The sequence below is a fragment of the Chironomus tepperi genome, unplaced genomic scaffold (genome assembly GCF_022539635.2).
Source record: "Chironomus tepperi strain 1889 unplaced genomic scaffold, CSIRO-AGI_Ctep_v1 contig_421, whole genome shotgun sequence".
Lineage (NCBI taxonomy): Eukaryota > Metazoa > Arthropoda > Insecta > Diptera > Chironomidae > Chironomus > Chironomus tepperi.
In genome coordinates this window covers 509,828-535,019 of record NW_027226543.1, presented here as the reverse complement: position 1 = coordinate 535,019, position 25,192 = coordinate 509,828, and the positions used below count along the sequence as shown (strand labels likewise).

The window sequence follows — 25,192 nt, the reverse complement described above, 5'->3', positions numbered from 1 at the left end:
AAGTACTAAATTTTTTGAAAAATTAGCAGTTATAACGCATAAATATCTTGTAAATATCGCAGTAAGCTAGATATTAATTACTAGCATTTTATGCATAATGTTAAGTCAGAAAAGTCTTTAGTAATAACTTAAGTTAATTAAAGTTCACATTTTGACAAACAGACAAAATAGAGTCAGGAGTAATTTATCTAAGAAAAGATGCTAAAAATATTCAGCTGGATTACACGTAGATAAACCATCAATTTTTTGTGAAATATAAGTTAATTACAATGGATGTATCAAGTTTAATAGGAATTGGTGATGCTGAGGATCTTGAGACACCGGAAGGCATTAAGCGATTGTGTCAGAGAATCAATGAAAGAGAGAAACAAGTGAATGATAATCTTCAAACACTTTTGTCAAAAAAATTAAATTTAGAGACAAAAATTGATAGCTGTTTAATCAAGTATCAGCAATTGTATAAGGCATCAATATGTGAAGATTCAAAGAAACTCACCTCAGTAATTAGTCACACTTCCGATTTAGCTGAAAAAGTCAGTGCAAAAGTTAGAAACTTAGATACAGCAAGAATGCGAGCGACGGAAGTTCAAAAGAGAGTTCATGATCTAATTGGTAAGTATACATGCTTTATTAACAAACTTAATTGTAAATAATGTTGTATTTCAGATCTTCAATTATGCAGTCAAGGTGTCATGACGGCTATTAAAGACGAAGACTATGAAATCGGTGCTAGACATGTTAAGCGTTATTTGTCAATGGACAGAAATATTCTCGAGAAGACTGCCGATGATGTTTCATCTATGACATCAGTAAATCAAGCTGTAGATACACTAGAGAAAGCTGCCAAGGAGATGAGAGAAATTGTTAAAGTTAAGCTTGACGAGGCAATTAAAAAGAACGATTTAGCTTCAGTCGAAAGATTCTTCAAAATTTTCCCACAACTAGGAATGTATGATGAAGGAATAGTCAAATTCACAAGCTATGTATGCACAAAGTTGAGTTCAATTGCTGAAAAAGAATTGAGGCAGTCAATGGAAATAGCGAAAGCAGAAAAGCGTACTCAAGTCGCGTATGCTGATACATTTACGAATTTATTGGAGAATGTTCTTCGAGTTATTGAGACAAATCAACCAATTCTTGAAAACTATTATGGATATGGACATCTTTTAAAAATGGTTAAAATTCTCCAAGTAGAATGCGACGATCAGACTCGAAGATTAATTCAAGAATTTAATAAGAACAGATTAATTAATCGAAAAGTTAATCAAATCAACGACTACATTAAAAGTCAGTCAACGCAATCGTCAAGTACGTTAGGACATTTAAGAAAAGCATCAGGAAGCATGGATAAATTAAATGCCAAGGACTTAGACACATTAATTGCTGAGCTAACAATTATGCATTCAAGAGCAGAACTTTATGTTAAATTTATAAAAAGAAGAGTAACAAATGACATTGAGAAATGCTTTGCAGCGGGTGACATGACGGAAGAAGAGAAGAAAACTGCTCTAGACTCAATGGAATCAGTTATCAAAAAGTCCCAATTAAGTAATCAAATGCAAGAAATATTAAGCACTTATTTACTATTCGAACGTTATTTTATGGAAGAAAGTGTAATTAAAGCTATTGGATTTGATAGTCACGAACCAGGACAATTATATTCCAGTATGGTTGATGATGTTTTCTTCATAGTACGGAAATGTATTAGACGATCAATAGGAGCACAATCAGTTGATGGCGTTTGTGCAGTCATTAATAATGGTGGTGCATGTATTGAGCAAGAGCTTATTAATGCATTTAGGAATGCATTAAAATCTGGATATCATTCTGGTTACATAGATTTGGCACAAGCATATAGTGCATTTCAAAGTACCATCCAACAAGGAAAGATCCAAACGAATGACTCAGAAATGGCCAGAATGAAATTTACAGTTACATTAAATAATGCTGACAAGTCAACAGAATATATAGAGACATTATTCCAAAATATTAGTGAGGAAATAAAAGTTTCATTTCCAAATATCGATTCACATAAAAAAGAAATGATTGAGAGCTGCTTGAGTGGCTTAAAATCTGTCGGTGATTCATTAAAAACAGTTGTTGAGTCAGGCATGCAGCAGCTTAGAAGTTCTGCCATAAAACCTAGAATAAATCCATGGATAGATCAATTTCAGTCATCTAATCATATGCTGACAGATGATGAATTGGCTGTTTATGAAGCTGGTGAAACTTTCATTCAGTTCCTTATTGTTCAACTTGATGGTCTTTTAAATTCATTCAAAAAAGTTCTAAGTGAAAAGAATTATGACATTTTAGTCATGATGTTGGCATCTGATGTAACTGCTCGTTTTGAGCGTGCAATTAAGAAATGCGCATTTGATAGAAATGGAGGTCTTGTACTGGATAAAGAAGTTCGAAGTCTCGGGACATTCTTAACAGGTGCAACATCATGGACTGTTCGTGATAAAATGGCACGACTTACTCAAATCGCAATCATATTGAATCTTGAGAAAATCTCAGAATTGTCAGAATATTATGATTCAAAGATTCAGGAAGGACCATTTACTGCCTGGAGATTGACACCAAATGAGATAAGAAATATTTTAAAGCTTCGTACTGACTTTAAAATTGAGGATATAAAAAAGCTACAACTGTGATGTGCTGAACGTTCCTTGCAATAATTATTCCAGTAAAGCCTTTAAGTCATCTCAAATCGATACTTCTGTTGACAATACCTTACAAATTCATTTTCGTATGTGAAAACCATACAAATGTTTTAGTGCTTCAAAACCATATAAATTCAAGTTGATTTCTGTGAGATCAGTATTCAGCCTTCCTTATGCTTAATTATGTAATTTTTATGTATGAATAATTAATTATTTTAATCCACAAAATATTATTTAATAAAATTTATTTAATGTTTCAAAAAAATGATGTCCTCTTTATTTAACTTCTGATGCATATGTCAAAAAAATAATAATGATAGTTAAAAATAGTTTAATTAAATTAAAAAAAAATGGTATTGATTGATGATAAGAGAATTTTTTTAAACACTATTAATCCAATTAATAAATTAAGAGACGAAAAAATGAGTTTTTTGATATAAAAAATGTTGATGTATATAGACTAGATTAATTTACATCTTTCTTTTATCCTCCATAATTAATGATGGGGTTAATTCCATCATAAATTTCGACTTTGTTTTGGTTAATTATACTAATAAATCGTTCGAGAGGTGTTATATGCTTTGATTTGCTAGGTGATACCTCTCTTATTTTATAGTTTTTAAATCACGTATATTAAGCTTCTTAAATATCCAAATGAGAGAAAATTAAACGGACACGTTAACAAATTTTTTAATCGTTGTAAAAAATTGAACTATATAAAAATCTATAGAATTGTTTTCTGTTAAGATTATAAAATTAATGTTTTTAGGATATAAAGTTCCTTAATTGTTAGAGTTTTAAACGTGAGTGAGTCTAATCTTCGTCATCTATTTCAATAATATCATCGTTCTTTAATTCTGTGTATCGTTTGTCCATTTTCTCGCGAAGTTCCATATACTTGTCAACATCATAGTAATGCACAATGTTGCTGTTTGAGTCACCTTGCTAATTATTTTTAAAGAGAATTGAATTCATTTATTTATTTAATATAAAAGAACTGATTATGTACATTAAATGATTCTATAATGTGCAGGATGGTTATTTTGGTGCTATAATATAGATTAATGATCTGCTTACTCTTGTGAAGCATTTCTATCAATGAATATACTTCACAAAAATTTAATCAATTAAAAATGCAAATATTAGTTAAAAGTCAATTTAGAGCATGACTCAATTAACAACTCTGTTATAAATCAATAATTTATGAATTAAAATGCTAGAAGAAAGGCAGGAAATGTTAGTACGAAAAGCAGAAAGAAATGAGTTTTAAAGTTTTTAATTTTTTATTTTATTTTATTCATGAGTTAATTATGAATATATGTATTAATGGTTAGAAAAAACAACAAGACTTGTGAGACATTCACAAATGAATTTTCAATCACACATTCTTTCAAGGCATAATAAATTATTTAATCACAGTATTAATGGTGTAGGATATATCAGATTTTTTTGACTAGTTTGAGAAGTAAGGAAAGATGACAAAAAATTATTTACATAAAAAATCTTTAATATTTTTTTTTCTTCATTGTTTCCCTGTATTCGTTACACAATACTCAAAAAAAGGTTCGTTAAAAATGTTTAAATTCCATTTTCGTTCGTAAATTAGATCGTACGTTGAGATAAATCTCCTTCAAAGAATCAAAAAAAAAAAAATAATCAATGGACGCTAAAATTGCGTGCCATTTATAACGAGTAATAATAAAAATAATCATAGAACATATAAAGAAAAATTCACTACTCTCGACTAGAAATTGTAAATGAATTAAAAATAAAAGAAATAATGGAAGGATTAAAAATTGTTACATTGAATTGTAAATAAAACTTCCATTTAGGCCTCATGAGAAACTTCTTTGAGCTGGAGACCACTGAATTGAGTATCTTTCAAACACATTGTAGATGTAGAGCGTCGGAATGTATTATTGTTAGTATCACGAATCAAAAATTTTCCATTTGATTCGTCGAAGCTCATGCTAGTTGATAAGCTTTTAAAAAATGGTTTCTTAAATAAGCGTCCACTACCAGCGCGATGAATTTGCCGATTATTATAGTTAATGTTAGACAATCCCATGAAATTTTCTGTGTTATTATTACGATCATTGAAATCACATACCTTTTCGCGTACTATAAATGGACATTCTTTACGGATTTTATCCATATTACTGGGAGTGCATTTGCACAATGATGAGTTTTTGCAGAACCACCAAAGCGACTTAACAGAATATGTAATGCGCTGATCAACTAAAAGTTTAAAGGCGTGCATTATTAAATTATAGTATTCATTGTCTTCATTTATTGCAACTTACCATCGCCTTTGGCTGTTGTTTTAGTCGTTTCAGGTGTACTGTCTTTACGCGAAAAATGTGATCTTCGAGAGCGTGCCAAGCCAGATGATGGCAATATGCTTGAGGTTTGTTCAGAAACGACAGTATTTGAAGAGCTTGATGATTCAATTGATGAAGAAGATGTCAAGACATTTTCGTTATTATTGACAGGAGGACTGTCTGGATGCATAAATACTTCATCGTCAAGATCGTTAGTTATTTGTTGTGCCACAACATTCAGTCCAGATGCAGAGCGTGATAAAAGATCCAAATGAACGCCACTGTCGATGAATGGTGATGGTTGAGATGGTAATTGATGAGCTGCAGGAACTATTCCCATATCTGAGTTCATTAATATAGCTTCATGTGATTTAAGGAATTCATCGTTTGTGAAAAAGTCATCTAGAACAAGCTTTGCAACCTACAATTTTTAATAAATAAATAATATTTTAATGATGTGGGATGTTTTATATGAATTTAATTTACTAATAACAATCTGATTTGAATTAGCAAATATCGTTGATAATTTGGCATCAATCCACTAAAAGACATGCAACTTACCTTTACTAAGTCAAGCGAATCTCCAGTAATCTTCAAAGAATGAATTCCGACATTTACTGTATATTTATATTCTCCTAAGGAAGCATCATTTGCACTTGCACTATGAGTGAGATAATTTGCTGCATTGTGATGTGAATTGCTTCGGCTTAGCTTGTTAGTCATTGGAAGTTGAGGAACATTAGGATTTTGAGACATTTGAACTCCGCCACGTGATCGCATGCCACTCATTTGCTGATCGTCAGATGATGCAAGTGAACTCATTGAACCTTCTTGTTGTGTATCACGAATTGGACTTGCGTTACGCTTAATCGTATCCTCAATGAGATTTTTTGCATAATTGATGTTGTCTTCATGCGGACCAGTAATTTGGACTAGACGTTCTTTTGCACCAGCATTGACTTTAAATGTAAAATAGGAAATGAATTTAATAAGGCGCAAATAAAACAGTTTTGCATACAAATAAAGCAATGTTCTTTCTTTAGTATATTAGCAATTGGAATTAAAAAGTGTTATTTGTTTTATGTATGCATATTATGACATTACAAAAGCAATATTGCGAACATATTCAACAATATTCAATATATGAGTTTTACAATAATGATAAATGCTTTTGTTATGAAACAATTAATGGCATTAGAAGTAGTAAAGGTGATGAAATATTATCGATTGATTCAAACGTTGACACTTTCTTAATGTAAGTAACACACAAATATTAATAACAAGGTTGCAGATGAGTCAGTCAAAAAATTATGAGATAAATAATAGTTCAAGATTTATTTTACCCCTCTGAAATGAGATTACACAATTGCTCATTTCTTCAATTATATGAACTCTCCTTCCTTTGATTCCCATCACTTCCGATTGGGCATAATTTAAATAATAAAGATTTTTTGATATTTTAAATAAAATTTCCTTTTAAAAACTAAAATAGTATTTAGTGATAAAACTCACCTTTTCCACTGTCACAGTTTCTAATAATAATTTCATCTTTTGAGTAGTTTTTGCCTGGTATTTTAGTCGGTTTTGTGAATTTACCGGAGTTCTTTACAACTTCGCCTGGTCCAAGAGATTGTCCAAATGCAGCGTTAGCTCCAATCGATGGAGAGCTGCTCAACAATGTTAATTCGATATCGGACTAAAAGGACACGATTATAATTAAATCATATTAAATTTCAATGAGCTAATGAATGCGATAATAAGAATTGTTAATTACCTCAGATTGAGCTTTTGATTTATAGTAGTCAGCACATTTATTACCAACCCAAGAGTTTGCACGCAATTCAATGAGATTAAGTAGATTTAAGCGAATTGATATCTTTAAGCGATCATCTTGAGATGCATTTCGAAAAACGTTAAAGCAGCGGTCAAGAATTTCTTTCGAGTATATTTCAAGTTGTTGTCCATGCATTACTAAGCTTTGAAACATTTTGTTGAAAAGTTCGATCGATACATCTCCTTGATTTAGAGACATAGCGACAGCCTCAGTGATGGCAATAAGATCTTCAACTGGAAAAAAATAGATAATTTGTAGACATTGAAGGTTTTTGAGGAAAAAGAAAGACATTCTGATAAAGAAAATTATGCAACTTACTTGAAGTTATTTCGATATTTTGCTGATAAATCGGCAACGACTGCTGTTTAATTGTCGATTTTAGAGGCCTTGGAGCTTCTAAAGCACGACCGATTTGAGACATGGTTATCGTTTTCGTTTGTTTTTGGTTTCGTTGAAGCTAAATCACTTTCTATTTAATAATTCGAAAAACTTGGTGCTTGTTGTTTTATAAAGTGATAATAAAACACAAGATTAAAGTAAAATAGAAGCGAAGCAATAAAAATGAATATTCTGCTAATATGATGGAAATAAAAACTAAAAGAATGAATTGAACGAGACTTGATGTCGTTTGCACGTCTCTGAAAGGAGAATTAGATAGAAGAAAATAAAGGAATTAGAAATTTTCATGAGGAGAGAATCCATAAAAGTGGCTAATAATGTGTATATTGAAGGAAAAATTTAATCGATTTCAAATAGTTATTGAATAATGCGAACTTTCCTCATTTCTCTTTTGTTTCTTTTAGTATATACAGTGAAAATGATGGTACATGATTTTCTTTTCGTTTAATGCATTACAGTACATTCATTCTTGGTACAGAGATATCATCGTACAAATTTAGTGACTAGAAAACGCAATTATCCCCACGAAAACAAAATTTTTCATCTGAATCATATTGTTATTTTTAATATGAAGAAGAAATTGTTTTATATAGATCAAACTGTGACATATTTAGCGCCTAAACAAATTAATTATATAGATATGAATAATTGCATTCCAAACTATCCAATCATAGTTACCACTCCAAAAAAAAAGAAAAATATTTTTTGGATAAAAAGAAATTTTTCATCATTTAAATTGTAGGTGGATATTGATCATCATTTTACGATTAACTTCCTGCAAACGCAGTAATAAAGATAGAAAATGATTCATCCCATTGATTACTTAAACTAACAACGCATAAATACAATTTTCAAAAAAATTGCACAAAAATTTCAATTTTGCCACATTTTTCAAAAATTTTAATTTTTCCGATTTTCCACACAATATACAACTATATAGCATATTATTCTTAATGGTTTTGTCCTTAACTATTGAATTTTAGTTAATTTGTGACATTTCAATGCAGAATAATTGCAATAAATTAATTTTTACACTCACCAAATATCCTCGAAATAATATATTTTTTTCTTGACTGGGTGTCTACGATTTGAATAACATTTTCCCAAACAGTAAGACAAATGAACGACCCCCTGTAACAAAAGGGGAAAACAACTGGGTTGCTAGAATTTGAATTTAAAACTACCGTTTTTGCAGTTTCTCTAAATTTATTGCATTTATTAATTAAATTAATTATTTTGAATTTCTAACATCCTGCCAGGTTCTATTACTATTGAACACCAATTGTTTCTATTGAACACTGTTCCTTTTTATAAATATCATATAGGAATTAAAATTTCATCTAAAATTGTATCGAATCACATCGCAAAAAACTAACTCTTAACTCTTATCATCCTAATTTCAATAGTCACGCACAGTTATTAAAATTATACAATAATGAATTTCTTTATATAGGTATGTAAATAGAAGCCAATTGAAAGAAGTATATATATGCAGTGCCCTTGAATAAAAATGTCAGATTTATGCCAGAAAAAAGTTCCTCTGACCAAAATTTCTATTGCTTCACGTGATAATCAACTGACAACTTTTTTGAGTACACAGTGATGTAATTTATTCGTCATCAAAGTTAAGATTTATTGTGTATGTCTCTTCCTTCCTTCTCCGTCGTGGACAATCCTGGATCATATCGACCTTAATCTTCAATTTTCCACGTAAGGATGGTGGAATTCCAATTTGATATGTTAAAGGATTTATCTTTGTCAGTTCTATTGATCCTGGGCACCCATACCAAACGTCACACATATTTTGATAATCCAGGTACACTTGTGGTAAAGGATTCACTGGAACTTAATAAACACAACATTAACGTGCATAATTTACAAAATTTTACTATGAATCCCAATAAATCGTGTGTTAGGAGCTGGAAATCATGGAGTTTCGACTATTTATGTCGATGGCACTATCTATGACAAAAGGGGGTGAAGGTTGGGGGTCTAATATATCCAATTCTGATTTTTTCGTCTTCAAGGATTTTTCATCCCAAATCAGGACATAATTAGAGTTCTAAAGAAGACTTTCCAACTTCTACAACACACTGGAGCTTAACAGACACAAAAGTTGAGATTCTTACCAACATGATGACAAGCTGGAATGATTTTTTTGACAACTCCGCAGGATGTTCTCTTCTCAATAACTGGACCACAAACACATTTTGATGCACATACAGTCCCACATTTCGGCCCACATCTCCCGCAATCGCACAAACTTTAAGGAAATTTTTTGTAAAAGTGTTAAGAAATTGGAAGTGAAATTTAAGGTAAATTACTCTGGTAAATCAAATCTAAGAACAGCCATGACTATCAGCGATTTCAGCAATCCTTACAATTCAAAAGCACACGATAAACTAAAGTATTTCTCTCCTAATTTCGTTTACTACTTCAATCATAATCCTTGAATCCTTTTGAAAATATACATCAAAATTTGGTATTCAAATCAAGTCAGTAAGTGTGCATAGATTCGATCAATAATTCATAAATCCTTCCTTCAATTGCACATAATCTGTTTCATTTACCTAGTTAAAACGTAAGTTTCATAAATACAATAATCTTATGTTGATTAGTAGAAAGTGTAAGTTTAGAATAGGTAAGGATCAGCCTTGATAAAGAAAAATTCATGAATGAATTCATTTCCATTTAATTATATCACAAAATAGCGCATTTTCATGTTTCTATTCTATTTCTATGATACGGACATCCATTTTCCATGAAAGAAATTATTAAAATATACGGAAGTCGAGTATTTTCAAGTTTAATTAGTGCTCATAAAAAAGATAATAAAAATTATTAAGAAGGTCATGCTGGCGAAAAAAAATAACGGTAAATTTTGAAAAAAATTCAAATTTTATGCTGGCTGGTTTGTTTATATCGATTATCAGAAACAAAGAAGTGAATAAGAATTTTTCATTATTTTCTCACAGATATTCTAATTAACTAAGAATATAAAATGGTTGACATTATAAAGAAGGCATCTCTGCTTCTAATGAGCGAGCAGTGCTTTGATAATTACTTCCAGGACTTTAATTTTTTTGATGGTAAGAGTTTTAAAATTTTTTTTGATGACATCATTATTTAACTTTTATCAATTCTTTTAGTTGGCTGTGGAAAGGCACTTATCAGCAAAGGATTAGGTCTGGGAATCATTGCCGGCTCAGTTTTAGTGAAAATACCTCAGATTCTTAAAATATTAAATGCCAAATCATCAGAAGGAATTTCTATTTACTCAGTTTTGCTCGATTTATTGGCTATAACTTTCCATATCAGTTATAGTTTTGTTAAAGGATTTCCATTTTCTGCATGGGGTGATGGAACTTTCTTAGCTCTACAAACTGCTGCAATTGCTTCCTTAATATATTTTTATGGACATAAATCAGCACTTAGAGCCTTGATTTTCATCGGAATTTACTCTCTATTAACATATGTCCTCATGAGTGGAATTACTCCATTAGAGTATCTATGGACTGCGCAAGGATTCAATATACCTATTTTATTAGTAGGAAAATTATCCCAAGCATGGACAAATTATCGTAACGGAAGTACAGGTCAATTATCAGCTGCAACATGCTTTATGCTCCTTGCTGGATCATTAGCAAGAATCTTTACATCAGTACAAGAAACAGGAGATAGTATGATGGTCATCATCTATATTGTATCATCATTTGCAAATGGTGTAATTGTATCACAACTTCTTTACTACTGGAACAAACCTTGTGGACCATCAATTGTAGCTAAAGATAAGCCAGCTGAAAAACAAAAACCAAAGAAAGCAAAGAAAGATGATTAAATAGATAAATTTATTATCTACAGTACTAAAAGACTTAGTAATGTTGTAATAGACACATTTCAAACATGTTGTGGGTAATTTAAGTCATTCAAACTATTCCAAGTAATCTAAACCAATTGACAAATTTTAATAAAAAGAAGATATTAAAATAGATAGAAGTAAGCTGTTTGATTGCTATCATTTCAAGTTCCAGATGATGAATCCAGTTGATGTCTGTAAAAGGTAATTAAACACAAGAAGGACTATATTTTGAGTATTTATTTAAATTTACTATAATTAATGGTAATTAGAAAAGTTTTACAATTGATAGTTTACACCTCAATAGCGTGAAAATAACATTAAATGAAGAGATTCCATAATATCATCCATTAAAAAGTTAAATGAAATATTTTCAGTAACTAATTTCTTCTTCATATTTTTCTCTTACTTTGTTTCGATAAAATCACATTAGAAAGTCACAGAATATGCATTTAATGAATTCATTGTTTCTTCCATTCATTACAATTATTATAAGAATAATTTTTTTCAGTCAATTTTTTAAACTTTTTTACTATTTTCTGTCTACTTGTGGGAATTGGGGAGAATTTAACTGAACCTTATTATTGTACAAAAACAAGCACAATTCACACAATTTTTAATTTATCTATCCGATCTGTTATAACAGCTGATGTATCAAAAAACATGCTGATTTGAACTGATAAGTTGTTTGAAGGAAGCATGAGAAATTAAACTGATGATCCTCATCCATAACGTTGTGACTTGTCAATCTTGTCTGTTAAGTACCTACTTTAATTGGAAATTTAATTTGATAAAATCAGTTGAAATTTAATGATCTACAACGGAAGATATATGTAAATGGATGTAATGAGAAAGATTTGGATTAATCGGAGGGCTTTTAATGCTACAATTCTATTATTTTTCGGCACAAATAGGTAATAGATAGTAATTTGTAAAGTGAAAATAAAGTCGACATCCTTCAATCTATTTCAGGCTCCAAAACTATATCTAATGTACGCGATTTCCAGGAAAATATGAAGAACTTTCACGTAAGAGTGACAATTTGTGAAAGAAAAAGCTGTCGAAGTATATACATCGAATTACATTAAGAACTTGTTCATCCATTTTTTGGTATTATTTTAAATTAATTAATTAATAGCTATTTTGATTGAGATCAACATTTATGATTGTATAAATAGATGTATATGTGAATGTATATGAAAAATTGTTAAATGATTCTTTGCAGCATCCTGCTTTTTTTAAGCCTATAACATTTAACGAAATTATAGTTACTAAGCAATTGTTTTTTTTATATCGTTAATTAGGTTAATTAGCAACTTTTTAATCGAACCTAAATCACAAAATATCATCTACTAAACTTTTTTAATAATCTATAATTTGTTATCAAAGCAAATGCAATGTGGTGTATTCATTTTCTTCCTTATCATCATACAAGCCCTATGATTAATGATCATTTTAACGTTTTCATCATATAAAACAATTTGGTCGAATGTATTTAATTAAATAATTTATGTTATCTAACTTTGAAATAGGTATTATCATTAATTAAACTTTTCTGTTATTTTTCGTTTGTTAACATCAATAAAATTTGTAAGATGAAAAAATGTTATATGATTATCAATTTTAACGAGAATAAGGATTAAAGATCATTTGAAACTTTATGCTTTCTGACATCCTTGTAGAATAATTTCTTGGTCACGTCTCCACGTTCATGATGCGCTGTGCTCTATGTTATCCTTAACAACATGCATATTGCAGTGTCTACTCTCTCAAGCACATGATGTTAGTACAATTTAGATCCCAAGGTCGACTCGGAATTTTTATTCAAAAGTCGACTAGAGTCTACTCGACTTCGGGTTCAGGTATAATTCAGCATGCTCACAAATAAGAATACAGAGATCAGACCATGATCTGCATGATCTTTTGTCTACTGGTAGTCACCGAATGAGCTTTTTAAAGTTTCACTCTAAAAAGTAGAGAGCATCCTCACTCGAGTGTTAGCTGTGAGCACGCTCGCGTCCATACTTTACTAGTATATTTCAGTAGAGCAAACTCTTCTGTTCTCTTCTTCAAAATTGCGCTCTTTGTCTGTTAGATCAGCGGTTTCGCGTAGTGACAAATCTATATATGGAGCATGCATTGATTAATTACTTATTCTCAATGTTCGAGTAACCCAAAAAGCACCACATAATGTCCATAACCTCAATATTTAGTACTTGAGTTACTCGAGAAAACATTTACTTATAGCTCAATTCTCGAGTACCAAATAATCAATCTGTCTCCGAGATTATGGAGAAGGAAAATTAAATATTTATAAGCATCTCTTTAATGTGGACATGTTCACCAGAAACGAAAATGTCAAACATACATTCGAGCGACACAATGAAATCGTTGATAATGAAGTTGCCATCATGTCGTCAGAGCAACGTCGCACTGTACATCAACACAGCGACGAAATAATGTCCTAGCAAACACGTTGTGCTGTTCGGGACATCTTAAATTCTCGTATAAAATCTTAATGTCACGTATAGTTTTTAAAGCAATTGGTCTCAAGCCATAAAGTCTCAAATGTCTTTAATCCTTTTATGTTGTGCACTTTTAAAAATTTAATTCTAACTGTTGTTCTGTCTGTTATAAAGTGTACATATAAAATGATGTGATATAGCTTGACAATTACAGGTAAGAGCGGGCAGGAAAATTAATACTTAGCAATACTATATCGTAAAATAATTTATGGTATCTTAATCAATCCATAAAATTTCATGAACAAACTGTCTGTAAACTGTCTATCATCATTATATCCTCAAAATAATTCAGATCACATTAATTCACTGTTGCGTAAGTAAAATGCTCCTCTTGTTGTCATAAGTGTCAATCAAAGGATAGACATCCATCATCATATGGGAGCATGTATGGTCAATTAGTTAGCGCCTGCAGACAATTGTATATGTAATTTTATGGATAGACGTCTGTGAAAATTTGAAAGATATTTTTTTTGCCATTATCTTATTCGTACTTAATCTTACAAACATTAATTCTTACGGGTTTTTTGATAAAAAAGCCTTTCTTATTTTCATCTCTATAAATAGAAAAAGGTTTTGGTCGGATGAAATACTATGAATTGAAATTTTTTTCTCAAAGCTTATGAAAGCTCTTTTCATTAATTTTTTGTGCCTAATTTAATTTTCAAGCATGAACAATTTTTATAATTTCGAAGATTTTTAATTATTTTTTTTTTGTACAGCAGTAAGAAATTTTTTTATCAAATTTGTTTTAGTAAAGCTGCGAAAATTTGTTAAATTAAGTCAATTTTTTTCAACTTTTCTAGATATAGATCCAATATGCAAATATCTTTTCATACAGTTCAACGTTCAAAGTTCGTTGAAAGCTGGTGAAAATTTAGCTTTTACAAATTTATGGCATTTTTCTCAATTGTTTTTGTGACAAGAGAATATAGTTTTGTGTAAAATTTAAATCTATGTGTTAATGCTTTGCAACAAATGTTGTTCAACATGTTACTATGTTTTACATTGTTTTGCTACATTTAGCAATGTTTTGCAACATTGTTGGATATTTAAATGCAAATCTATTCGGTTTACAATGTTTTACTACGTTTTACAATGTTTTAGATAATTTTCCGATGTTTTAGTCCAATTTCTACGATGTTTTACATCGCTTAGCTACATTTACAAATGTTTTATAACATTATTGGATGTTTAAGCTTTACGATTAACATTGTTTTACTACATTTGACAATGTTTCACTACATTTTATGATGTTTTAGTCCAAAGCTCTATGATGTTTTGCTACAATTAACATTGTTCTACTACGTTTAACAATATTTCATAGTATAATCTGATGTTTTACTGCAGTGTACCGCTGTCGAAAGAAACATTTTACACAAAGTTATTTTCCCTTTCATTAATTTAAATGCATTATAGCAGAAATGGAAGCATTAGCTATTTTGAAAGCTTATTTTTAATCCAACTCTTTATGATTCCTAGCACAACTGAAGTGGTCCAGTATGAGAAGATATCTGTATGATTGCATGATTCAAGACTTATGCTAAAAGTGTTACTAAATGGAATTATCATCGTTTCGTTCATCAACACTGTTTTTATATATTAGTTACGTGCACGGAGCCTGTATAATGATGATGAGCAATTGAAGAACCGTTCGCAAGGAGATGCCTCTTATCACTTTGGAAGCTGCCACTATGACTGTGTCGTGAATCGTCTGCATAACTTGAATCTTCTTCGAGAATCTTTTCTAATAACATTTCACCACTGGCACATCCTTCAATATATAATTTATAGAATTCATTTTTTATATTTTTTTAATATCATTTTTTCATATCACAATTTATATTTGTAATGACGATTAAATGTCCATTTTGACGATATACCGAAAAATTAGAGAACGAAGTTTTGAATAAAAAGAATTAGTTTTAAATTGTCGAGTCGTTCTAAACAAGTGTCGTTTTACCGGCTGAGGCAGATGCTGAAATTGACGGTGTCATAACAACTTCCGAACTTGTTGGTGTCAATGGTATATTGGAATTTGATATTCCATCCAAACCGCGCTCTTCAATGCCACGACGAATCTGGGCTTCTCGTTTTGTATGACGAGTTTGTAAGCCACCAGTTTCTACATCACGTTCCAATCGATGTCCTGAAAATCAATTACAAATAAAATCAATTCACACACCAAAGTCATGGAAAAATGCAAGGTATTTACCAGAACGTGAACGTGTTAATTGTGATTGGACATATGCTTCTAAATCATCCTCTTCCTTTTTACTAATTATTGAGTTCAGAACTATAAGGAAAACTCCCAATCCTATTGCAAACAAACCAGTCAGCACCAACTCATTCCACCAGCTATCTTTTGCAAAAATACTCCAAGCATTTTGACTGGAAACATCATCAGGAATTAATCCAGCACCCAGTAAGAAAATGCCAAATACAACAAATACTACACCAATATGCAGCATTCCAATGCTAGTAACGACCTGTTGATAATAAGAATAGTGTTTATGTATATGATTTTGGCGCATGCCATTAAACCGTGAAATGATTACTTCATACATGAACTCAATTATGGATTTTCATATGTCTACTAATTTGTGTATTTAACTTACTTTAGTATCATTTATTCCATGTTGTCCATAATGAGGTCGATGTTTTCGTCTTGTAGAGCCATGTGGAGAATGAGTATCTCCACTTTCTGATGACTGTATTGAATAACGTCGTTCTCTAGCTCTTTTCTGCTCATCGCGACGCTTCCTCTGACGTTTTATGGCCAACGCTGAATGTATTCCAACTGCATGCATTTTCTAAGCCTGGCAAAAAAGAGGATTGAAAGTTTGACATGAACACATCAGTTTACATGAACTCAAAATGTCAAAGTGTAACATATATTCAAAAAAATATGTACACAATGCGAATGGGATTTGATTGAAGTAGCAGTGCTATAAAAATTGAATGAGAATGAGGAACTCAGCTCGAGAAAAAAATAATCTTCTTATTACTGCGACAATATTAGAACGTTCCATATTTTGCTGTTTCAGTCTACTTGACGACTTTGGTATGGTTCTATGTATTTGCTCTCGTCTCAAGGACTTTTTTACGCACTTTACATCTATACTTTATCTTTCTTTCTTTCCTTCTTTTTCGACAGCAGCTTCTTTTTAGTAAATTCCTTTCCCTTAGTGATGACTTTTGATAAAATTGTGTAACATCAAGATTGCGCAAGCAATCTCTTTATGAGTTCTATCGATCTTTTTCTGATTGCTTCTGGCAATAGAAATGGACGTTAATGAAATTATTTGAAATTTATGCTCACCACCAATATATATCTCACCACTTTTACAACTTTTTTTGAATATTTTATAACGGTCAAAAAAAAAAAATTCAGTGAAAAAGTTGATGAAAATTTTAATTAAAATATCTCTTGTTTTGAAAGGAATAAATACTACTATACTAGAAGCTACACTCAACTTTATTTGTTCTGTATCAAGAGTTCGATTGGAATTGTACTATTAATGCATTAAACTAATTAATCATTTTAGACATTCTAAATGAATCGATAAAAGCAAAGTTTTAATGGAATATTAGTGTCGGCAAATAAATTTCAGTCTAAATCTAGAAAAGGATTACTGTAAGTACCAATCTAGCTATTAAAATCCATAAACATCTATGTCTGATAAGAATTTTGAATGATTTTTTAATACATTCCTGGATGTTTCAGGGAGTGACATATCAATGCTATTAGCTATAAGAGTTGTAGGTTAATTAAACAAAATTCATATGAAAACTTCAAAACAAATATGGCACCTCCAGAAAGAAAAATTAATTATGATAAGCGGCAAAACATTTTTCGCTTTCTGACACATATTTCGTAGGAAGCTATCAGTAACAACATGAATAAATTCTCGATAGAACATACTAAATTTGAATTTTAAATTAAAAACTTCATTAACATATCAGCATTGATAAATTTTATTTCAAAATTTGACTTCGTAAATTTTGCTTGTATTTTAATTTATTCACACACCTTCAGATATACCACAATGTTTCGTGGAGATAGCAGTGAATTGGGGATGAAACATGATCATCAATCAAAACCGTCAAACTTAAAAAAGGTTCATTTCAAAAATACAGTTGTTGCTTTTATAAATGATGGAATTGACTATTGGAAGTATAAATGCAAGACGGAACCTCTGCATACAATGAAACAATCAAAGAAATATTGCGAGAAGTTAAATGAGAATTTCGACAATTATCATGAAGATAAGCGTAACATAAACAAACGGAATCGAAAGAAGAAATAATTTCCCGCATTTCTGAAAGCATACAAAGCATTAAAAAGCTTTTAGTGAATTAAAAGGAACTGCTCAATAATTCACGTGCTTCACTTTTTTTATGAAAATTATTATTCCTTCTTCTCACCAATCAACAAGTGTGCTAGTGGCAATTTGTTTGCCATAATAAAATAAATCACAATGAACCACCATAAATTTCAGTCATTTTATAGACAAGCGATTTATAACAATCAATTTGGAATCATTTTAAAGGTAAAATTGAGCATTTTTGATTGATAATTATTTAATATTATATGACATCTATTGATATAAGACGCGACATGAAAGTCATCAATGTTTAAAAATATGAAGGAATAATTTTCCATAATCGCTCTACTCAAAACCGTCATCTGTCATTTATCCTCAAGTGTTGCTTTAACATCAACATTATTTTCTTTAAATTCATTACATTTTCATTTATCCTGTGGTTATTGATTCAGCAATGCGCTTTTAATTTCCATATTACTTTTCATTTAATTTTCTTGTTATTTGCTATACTTTGCCCACTTTTTTTTCCAACAGTCCCTAGAGGCAAGAAAGTAATAAAGTCAAACACACCTTCAATAAATTTATACATTATAATGGTAAAATGTACAATGTACCTTTAGCTGCCAAACAAGATAAAATGTTTTGAATATTTTGTCAGATAAAGGCATACAATTTTTACTGACAGCATCAACAACTTTCGTATAGATTAATACATAAGATAATTCTTGGTAATACAAAATTATTAGAGTTGAAAATATTCGGGTGTCATGGAATAATGACGGTCGACTCCTACTTATTACATTCAGTTGATTTGCTAATTTTTCGGAACAAATATGCTGTAGAAATGTTGCGCGTTTTATTAGAGCTCGAAGTAGACTTCAATTTTATTTGGAGTCAAGTCTACTTATTCATTCAAAATTCGTATCGACTTCGTGGTACATCTGGTATGGTCTGGTACAATAAAGGTACACCACTGGAACGGTGCAATGGTACATCTGAACCACCACCGGAGAAATTGACATCTGGGTTATAAAATATCAAAGTAGAGTAAATAACAACTATGAATGCAGTTATATTTGTTTGATCAATTGAAGCCAAACAGTCCATGATGACTAAATATTTAGAAAAGAGTGTAAAAAGAGGGGATTTTGGATAGGATTTCTGAACAAATGCCCGTTTAGCTAGTTGATGTAGGATTGTACGTAGAAATCCATGTTTTGGACACACGAGAAATGATATCCTAAATATTTTTTTTAATGCCTCCACTGCGTATTTATCCCTAAAAATCTTATCAACTCACTAAACACAATATTTTCCAAATTTCATGAAGGAATACTGAAAATCTTATCGTACGTCCTATTCCCACAACACTTTATCTGATTTTTACTGCCTCAGTTTCCAGTGTGAAACATGAAAATTTATGAGATTTCACTTATCCTTACGATTTTTATCCCAACATTTTCTTAACTTAAAAACATTCCTTTCACACTGATGGTGAGAATACATAACATCCACATATTTATCTTGCGGTATAATGTATCGTTTATGAAATTATTTTGTACAAAATGAGAAAGATGGGAACGTAAAGGGACGGAATAGCAAATAATTACAAGACAATGTCACATGCATGTCTATAAGTAGGTAGGCAAAGACATTTTACGAATAATGCGGAATAACAAAGTTTATTACATTTTATTATATAAAGGAACTGAGCACATGTGATTGTCATAAAATTTCATTAATAACTCATGTGTATGATAAGAGAAACAGCACAGAAATTTTAATAATTCTCTCTAATAATATTGAATGACTGTTTTATGTGACATTATTATTAATGTGTGACATCGGTAGCTTATGAACAGCAGTGCTTAAATAAGCATAAATCAAAGATCACTGAGATTCTGACTGATTTTGCTGATGAAATCAAATTCTAAAATTACATACCTTGAATAATATTCCTTTCCTTATCTGTAAATTCGAAACGTGTTTACTGAATCCACTTTAGCTGCTTCATTGACAGATATGTTGCGTAGTAATAGAAAGAGAAAGTAAACATCTATCAAGACATTTTTCCTTACAATTTCATAACAAATTAGGTTACTGGATGTGAAATGTTTTTGATTTTCTGTGCTTTTATAATACAATAATGGTACTCGAGTTATTCCTGAGGAGCTTTAATCATCCACGCATATTTTTCCATCTCCTTATTCCATATCTCTTGCCAGAGGCGTAGCCACAAATTGCCATTTTAGAAATTCTTGGTAAGAATTACAAAAATTGGGAATTTTTTCTCAAAAATTCTAGCGAATTGAAGAATTTGTTTCCAAAAAGGAGGAAGGAGTGGAGGTGGCGGAGGGCTGACACCCTCTAAATGCACCCCTGTCTCTAACTCAATCCATCTCCACATGCTCTTGAAGCAAAATCTATTGATGAATTTCTAGATTCACATATTTCATCAGTAGCTCATCTTTTTCATATGCACGAAGCCCCAAAAAAAGAGACTAAATGAATGTGAGTAAGAAGATGAAGTCAAAACATGACGAAGACGCAAATTTGCCTTATTTTTTTGCTCGCAAAAAAAGGAAATCATTTCTTTTGAGAAGCATAAACACATACAAGATAGAAGACGATATAAAAATTTCTAGTCGCAATAGAATGGGTGGCGGTGCTTGTTGAAAGAAAAATATATACACTCCATAAAGTGTGAGTATACGTTGCGAGTAAAAAAAAAAAATGAAAATCGATAGCAATAAAAAATGTTTCTTTCCAAAAAGTGCCTTCAACTTGAACCTCTGCTACTATATATCATATCACACAGTATTGCTTTCATACTAAGCTTGTGTATTTTTTGTTGCAAACTATCTCGTTTTTCGTATTCATTCGAGTTTGTTGTGCTGGAATCATTGCATATTTAATGAGTCGTTAGTCAATATAAACGTGACATTTTTCTCGGTTCGGTTGATTTTAATAGAGACTTTCGGAGACTAAGATTCCGCTTAAATTAATTTCTATTACATTATACATTTCTTGTTTGTCTTGCTCTGGTTGTTTTCAAGCCAAAGCAAAATGAGTAATTTTGGATAGAATTTCTAAATCAATAATCATTTCGGTATCCTTAGTCTTTGAAATTTCATTCATTTATTATTATACCATAGACGATAATAATTATATTAAATGGCTTTTATGAGAAAATTATAATTATGTTGGGGAAACCTTATTCGATGAAAGTTGAATCCCCATTAAGAAAAAGCACAAAGAGTCATAAAAGTCTGACTTTAAAAGGTTTTTGTTTATCATAATTTAAAGGCAGAGTATAGGGATTTACCAAGATTTATGCATTCAGTTTATATCCTGACTTGTATGAATGAATGTATGTTATTAAAGCATTAAGGCTAGATGCTAGGCTGTGGCACTTTAATGTAGATATTTGATATAGCCACACAATATCCCCTAATGCAATCTTCCTTATTACATCTCTAATTGAGAAGACTGATAAAATCATTTAATAAGGAATTACCGTAGAGATATGGACTAATAGGAATAGCGACAAGTTTTCTACATCAACTACCTCAATGACTTTTTACCGTAACTACCATATCTACCATTTTTAATCAAATATCCCCTCTATATCCTTCAGATAAAATCAACAAAATCGCAATATTTATAATTTAATTTTCTTTCTATCGATTTTGTTCTATTCTTTGATATCTCATTCCTCGATACTATTTGATACAAGCATTGAACAAAATGTCAATATCATATGAATTTTTTACACTACCAATGGTAATATTTAGCTTGGTTTTGACATCATAATTTAACGGCTCAATGAAAAGTGCTTTACATAAATGTCTATAAATATCATGCTTAAGAGCATACTCTTTAAAATTTAAAGTATGCAAATATCTTCGCGGATGCTTGCACTTTACGAATGTTTAGTTAAGAGGGAATCTAAAGTTAAGGAGGACTCTGGGGAAAGGGACGTTTATAACCTCGAAATTCACAAGTTCAATAATCTTGGAATTGAATAATTTATGTCTATTGAATGACTTGGGCCTCAAACAATATTCAAATATTGATGGAAGAAGGACGTCATTTGGGAATTAAACCAAACAGCAACATGCGGCAAACAGCATTTTCCGCTGTAAAAATGAATCTAAATCATCCTTCAAGTTGTCTCCAGGACAAATTCGCATCTTAGTGGTGGTGACGTACCTGTGCCTTAGTGAACACCCTGTGCTGTTCGGCAAAGAATGCAACAAATTTAATTACTTCATGTCTGCAGATACATAATTTTATATCCAACCCTTTTTTTGCAATCAGCATAATGAATCTCCAGTCAGCTTATATTTGTATTGAGTTTTTCCAGTCATTTTAAAGGCTAATTTGCTTAATTTATGCACATCTATTCATCTCTTATTGCTTTTCATATAATTTCAGAATGCTTAATGACTTGACCCATATTCTTGGAAGATGAATTGAAAAACGATATAAATCAGTACAAAAGAGTATAAGTTCACAATAAAGCGGTGAAGAGGAGATCACAATGTGTAGCTTTTTATTGTTGCCAATAACAAGCTTCGAGAGTTTTTTCACTTGTGTTATTCATAAAATAGTCTTTCCATCTTATAATAGCAAATAGAAGCATGAAAAAGCATTCAAGGGAAAAAATATATGAAAATAGTAAGGAACGAGAGGGAATTTAATCTGGAATAAGTGGGAAAAGGGTCATTGAACTTTACTTTTTTCGCTTTATTGTGAATTTTTTTGATGCGCAAATGTCACTTTCCAAAATACAATTCGCATTATTCATCTCTTGAGTTATAGCCTATCCATAAAAGAAAATGCATATGCAGCATTGAAGCATAATGTTCGAGAAAAATTAGGATTCAATATGTTAATGAAATGATTTGCTATTTAAATTCGATTGACAAGGGAAGTGGGTGTTTCCTGAAATGCCGCTCGCAACAATTTCATATTTTAATGTTGCTTTACACTTGCTGCACGCCAAAAAATTAGCACTTTTAAGCCCGAACTGTAAATTGTGCTTGTTAGAGTCATTGCGTCGTCTTGTGAATGTTGTGACGCGAAGTTGTCCTGACGACCCTAAAACGGCTGATTTAGGTCCATTTTTAATGCGGTTCACAACATTGTGTTGCTCGGGAAATTGATAAAGGAATTTATTTAATTATTGCCTTTTTGGTGTAAAAAGGGACGGGATGATAACAAGCTGTATAAATAGAAGGCAAACAGGAGTACCATGACATTTCACAAACAATTTCATATCCATAAATAACGATGAATGACTAATGAACACACCTCACAAAAATTATTTCACCATTGACCCTAAATATTTTTGGTGTATAAAATAAGGTCCTTTTTTTGTTTCTAATTTGAGGCAAATACAAAGCACAAAATTTTCACTTTGCAATTTCATTCCATGTTCTTGCTCTAATTTTTTTCTTTTTTTGGTTTTTCCCAAAATTTTCTTCCTTTTTTACACTAATAAATTTTTATATTTTCACTTTTCTTTTTTTTATAGATTTTTCTACTACTTTTTATAATGCTACACTAACTACATTTAATCTAGCATCGATATCAAAATTTTGTAAACTATCCACAATCAATTTCTAATATTTTTTTATCCAACTTTATGAAAATGCACATCTATGCAGCTTAAATACTAAAGTCATTTTGCGAGATTTTGCCAATTTTCCAAGCTTTATTTTTCCGATAAACTTGGAATGACCTGGAATTGAAATTAGAGATGATCTTGAATGTGAAATACATCCAGTATGTTTGTTGTAGCGGGCTACTTCTGTTTGTCATGATAAGCACTTGTTTTATATTCTTTCGTCGCACATGGGAAATACCTATCACGAATGTATACATATGTATAGCATACCTTTCACGTGTTACATTTTGTCATGAGTCATTTCGCAATTTTTTGCAATCATCAATCATAAAAGCTTGTTGACTCATATTAAAGAGAGTTGTATGTTTTATATGTAGGTCTTTAGGGTATGCTGTTGTAATTAAATGTAATATTGTCTTTACCTGACTGGAGATTGATGGAACATTGTGTGTTGCTTTGATATGCATGTAACTGAATCAATTCTTATCAATAATGCAGTAAATCAGACTGAGTCAGACAACAATAGTTGAAATGCTTATTGCAAAAATCGTTCAAAGAAGAAGTAATACCGGGTTGTTCACAAATGACGTCTGTTTAATAATTCATTAACTCCTTTCATCCTAAATGGCTTATCATAGAATGTGTTCTATTATCCTAGATTATGTCTACGATCCTACTTATTGTAATATGACACAAAATTTATTCAGAGAGTAAACATTACCCTGACCGGTATAAATGCGGCAATTCTTATCTTTTGTCGTCAAAATGAGCCAAAACATGGACATTGATATCATAGAAACTTCACGTCATTTTGATGTTTTATGAGCAACATGGTGACGTTGTGGTGTCTTAGCGACTATGTTGTTCTGAGCGATACACATGCCATATGGCATCAACATGGAGTAATGGGCAAACGTCCAGCGGGCTTATGTACTGGTGGGCATTTGTAATAAGCAATAAATGTCATTGGGTCCTCCATTGCGGAGCCTTCTTCATTTTTGTTGCTCGGATCATAATTAAATTCACATTTTTTTAATAAGAGAGTCGTAGTTTTGTAATGAGATGCCCTAATAGACAAAGAGCATACTCCGAATATACTCACTTTTATGAGCATGCATTTGTATTAAAAAAGCGCGTTTTGAGTATGCTCATTAATGTGAGCATGCTATTTGTATGTCAGCGATGAGAGAGGAGATGGGGATGTAAAAATTCATTTATCTTGCATAGCATACAGTACCTTAGATAAGCATCATACGTGATCAACATATAAAAAGCTCCTAATTCAAATGATTTTTCCAGCGTTGATTCCAATCACAACATGTTCAAAGAAAATTATCCTGGAAAGTGATAGACGCGAAAATACATTTACGTATTTGATTCTTTGTTTTCACTTTATTTTAATATAAATCATACGCTTTCATTCCTGTAATAAGAAGACTATATTTTGTAAATAAACAGAATCATGTCTGAAAATGGAACAGGGGAAAGAAATACCATTTGGAATCTGAAATGTATTCCAATTGATAATATGAAGAAAGCTCTGGAAGTAAAAATTGGAATAGGACACAAAGCATTAATGTTTAATAAATGTCTTTAATGAAAAAATCATTAAGTGAATTTTATCAATTGTGAGT

The 25,192-nt window shown here is 31.0% G+C and overlaps 4 protein-coding genes and 2 long non-coding RNA genes across 8 annotated transcripts; 3 read left to right on the top strand and 3 right to left on the bottom strand.

The window, feature by feature from the left end:
* The first annotated feature begins 210 nt into the window (after positions 1 to 210).
* Cog4 (conserved oligomeric Golgi complex subunit 4) lies at positions 211 to 2,925 on the top strand. Its single transcript, XM_070649157.1, has 2 exons — positions 211 to 612; positions 667 to 2,925. Exons 1-2 carry the CDS (start codon positions 270 to 272, stop codon positions 2,655 to 2,657), a joined length of 2,334 nt encoding a protein of 777 aa, XP_070505258.1. The 5' UTR covers positions 211 to 269; the 3' UTR covers positions 2,658 to 2,925.
* A 17-nt stretch (positions 2,926 to 2,942) lies between these two features.
* On the bottom strand, positions 2,943 to 8,333 carry mxt (Eukaryotic translation initiation factor mextil). 2 transcript variants are annotated; one of them, XM_070649159.1, is made up of 9 exons: positions 8,260 to 8,333; positions 7,140 to 7,459; positions 6,762 to 7,054; positions 6,500 to 6,683; positions 6,331 to 6,402; positions 5,549 to 5,946; positions 4,970 to 5,408; positions 4,777 to 4,904; positions 2,944 to 3,611 (listed from the first exon to the last, which is right to left on the bottom strand). In XM_070649159.1, exons 2-9 carry the CDS (start codon positions 7,240 to 7,242, stop codon positions 3,480 to 3,482), a joined length of 1,749 nt encoding a protein of 582 aa, XP_070505260.1. In that variant the 5' UTR covers positions 7,243 to 7,459; positions 8,260 to 8,333; the 3' UTR covers positions 2,944 to 3,479. The 2 variants fall into 2 exon arrangements, with proteins under 2 accessions (XP_070505261.1, XP_070505260.1); XM_070649160.1 differs by lacking the exon at positions 6,331 to 6,402 and having other exon boundaries at positions 2,943 to 3,611.
* A 144-nt stretch (positions 8,334 to 8,477) lies between these two features.
* LOC139097406 (uncharacterized) lies at positions 8,478 to 9,595 on the bottom strand. The gene is made up of 3 exons (XR_011545063.1): positions 9,545 to 9,595; positions 9,350 to 9,483; positions 8,478 to 9,065 (listed from the first exon to the last, which is right to left on the bottom strand). It is a non-coding gene; the product is annotated as an uncharacterized lncRNA (long non-coding RNA).
* Positions 9,596 to 10,146: 551 nt separating this feature from the next.
* On the top strand, positions 10,147 to 11,216 carry LOC139097382 (mannose-P-dolichol utilization defect 1 protein homolog). The gene is made up of 2 exons (XM_070649195.1): positions 10,147 to 10,309; positions 10,370 to 11,216. Exons 1-2 carry the CDS (start codon positions 10,222 to 10,224, stop codon positions 11,056 to 11,058), a joined length of 777 nt encoding a protein of 258 aa, XP_070505296.1. The 5' UTR covers positions 10,147 to 10,221; the 3' UTR covers positions 11,059 to 11,216.
* A 142-nt stretch (positions 11,217 to 11,358) lies between these two features.
* On the bottom strand, positions 11,359 to 23,536 carry LOC139097399 (uncharacterized). Of its 2 annotated transcripts, none has more exons than XM_070649222.1 (6): positions 23,243 to 23,536; positions 19,871 to 19,934; positions 16,217 to 16,417; positions 15,814 to 16,087; positions 15,562 to 15,747; positions 11,359 to 15,372 (listed from the first exon to the last, which is right to left on the bottom strand). In XM_070649222.1, exons 3-6 carry the CDS (start codon positions 16,406 to 16,408, stop codon positions 15,194 to 15,196), a joined length of 831 nt encoding a protein of 276 aa, XP_070505323.1. In that variant the 5' UTR covers positions 16,409 to 16,417; positions 19,871 to 19,934; positions 23,243 to 23,536; the 3' UTR covers positions 11,359 to 15,193. The 2 variants fall into 2 exon arrangements, with proteins under 2 accessions (XP_070505323.1, XP_070505322.1); XM_070649221.1 differs by having other exon boundaries at positions 19,871 to 19,931.
* LOC139097400 (uncharacterized) lies at positions 17,048 to 18,094 on the top strand. The gene is made up of 2 exons (XR_011545059.1): positions 17,048 to 17,235; positions 17,638 to 18,094. It is a non-coding gene; the product is annotated as an uncharacterized lncRNA (long non-coding RNA).
* Positions 23,537 to 25,192: the final 1,656 nt, after the last annotated feature.

Excerpts from the sequence above, each read along its gene's own strand:
- Cog4 (XM_070649157.1), top strand. The coding sequence starts at position 270 with ATGGATGTATCAAGTTTAATAGGAATTGGTGATGCTGAGGATCTTGAG. Across the intron at positions 613-666 it reads GAGAGTTCATGATCTAATTG|ATCTTCAATTATGCAGTCAA; the intron begins GTAAGTATACAT and ends GTTGTATTTCAG.
- mxt (XM_070649159.1), bottom strand. The coding sequence starts at position 7,242 with ATGTCTCAAATCGGTCGTGCTTTAGAAGCTCCAAGGCCTCTAAAATCG. Across the intron at positions 6,403-6,499 it reads AAACTGTGACAGTGGAAAAG|TGATGGGAATCAAAGGAAGG; the intron begins GTGAGTTTTATC and ends CCCAATCGGAAG. Across the intron at positions 4,905-4,969 it reads AACAACAGCCAAAGGCGATG|TTGATCAGCGCATTACATAT; the intron begins GTAAGTTGCAAT and ends TTAAACTTTTAG.
- LOC139097382 (XM_070649195.1), top strand. The coding sequence starts at position 10,222 with ATGGTTGACATTATAAAGAAGGCATCTCTGCTTCTAATGAGCGAGCAG. Across the intron at positions 10,310-10,369 it reads GGACTTTAATTTTTTTGATG|TTGGCTGTGGAAAGGCACTT; the intron begins GTAAGAGTTTTA and ends CAATTCTTTTAG.
- LOC139097399 (XM_070649222.1), bottom strand. The coding sequence starts at position 16,408 with ATGCATGCAGTTGGAATACATTCAGCGTTGGCCATAAAACGTCAGAGG. Across the intron at positions 15,748-15,813 it reads ATTAACACGTTCACGTTCTG|GACATCGATTGGAACGTGAT; the intron begins GTAAATACCTTG and ends ATTGATTTTCAG. Across the intron at positions 15,373-15,561 it reads TTCAGCATCTGCCTCAGCCG|GATGTGCCAGTGGTGAAATG; the intron begins GTAAAACGACAC and ends TATATATTGAAG.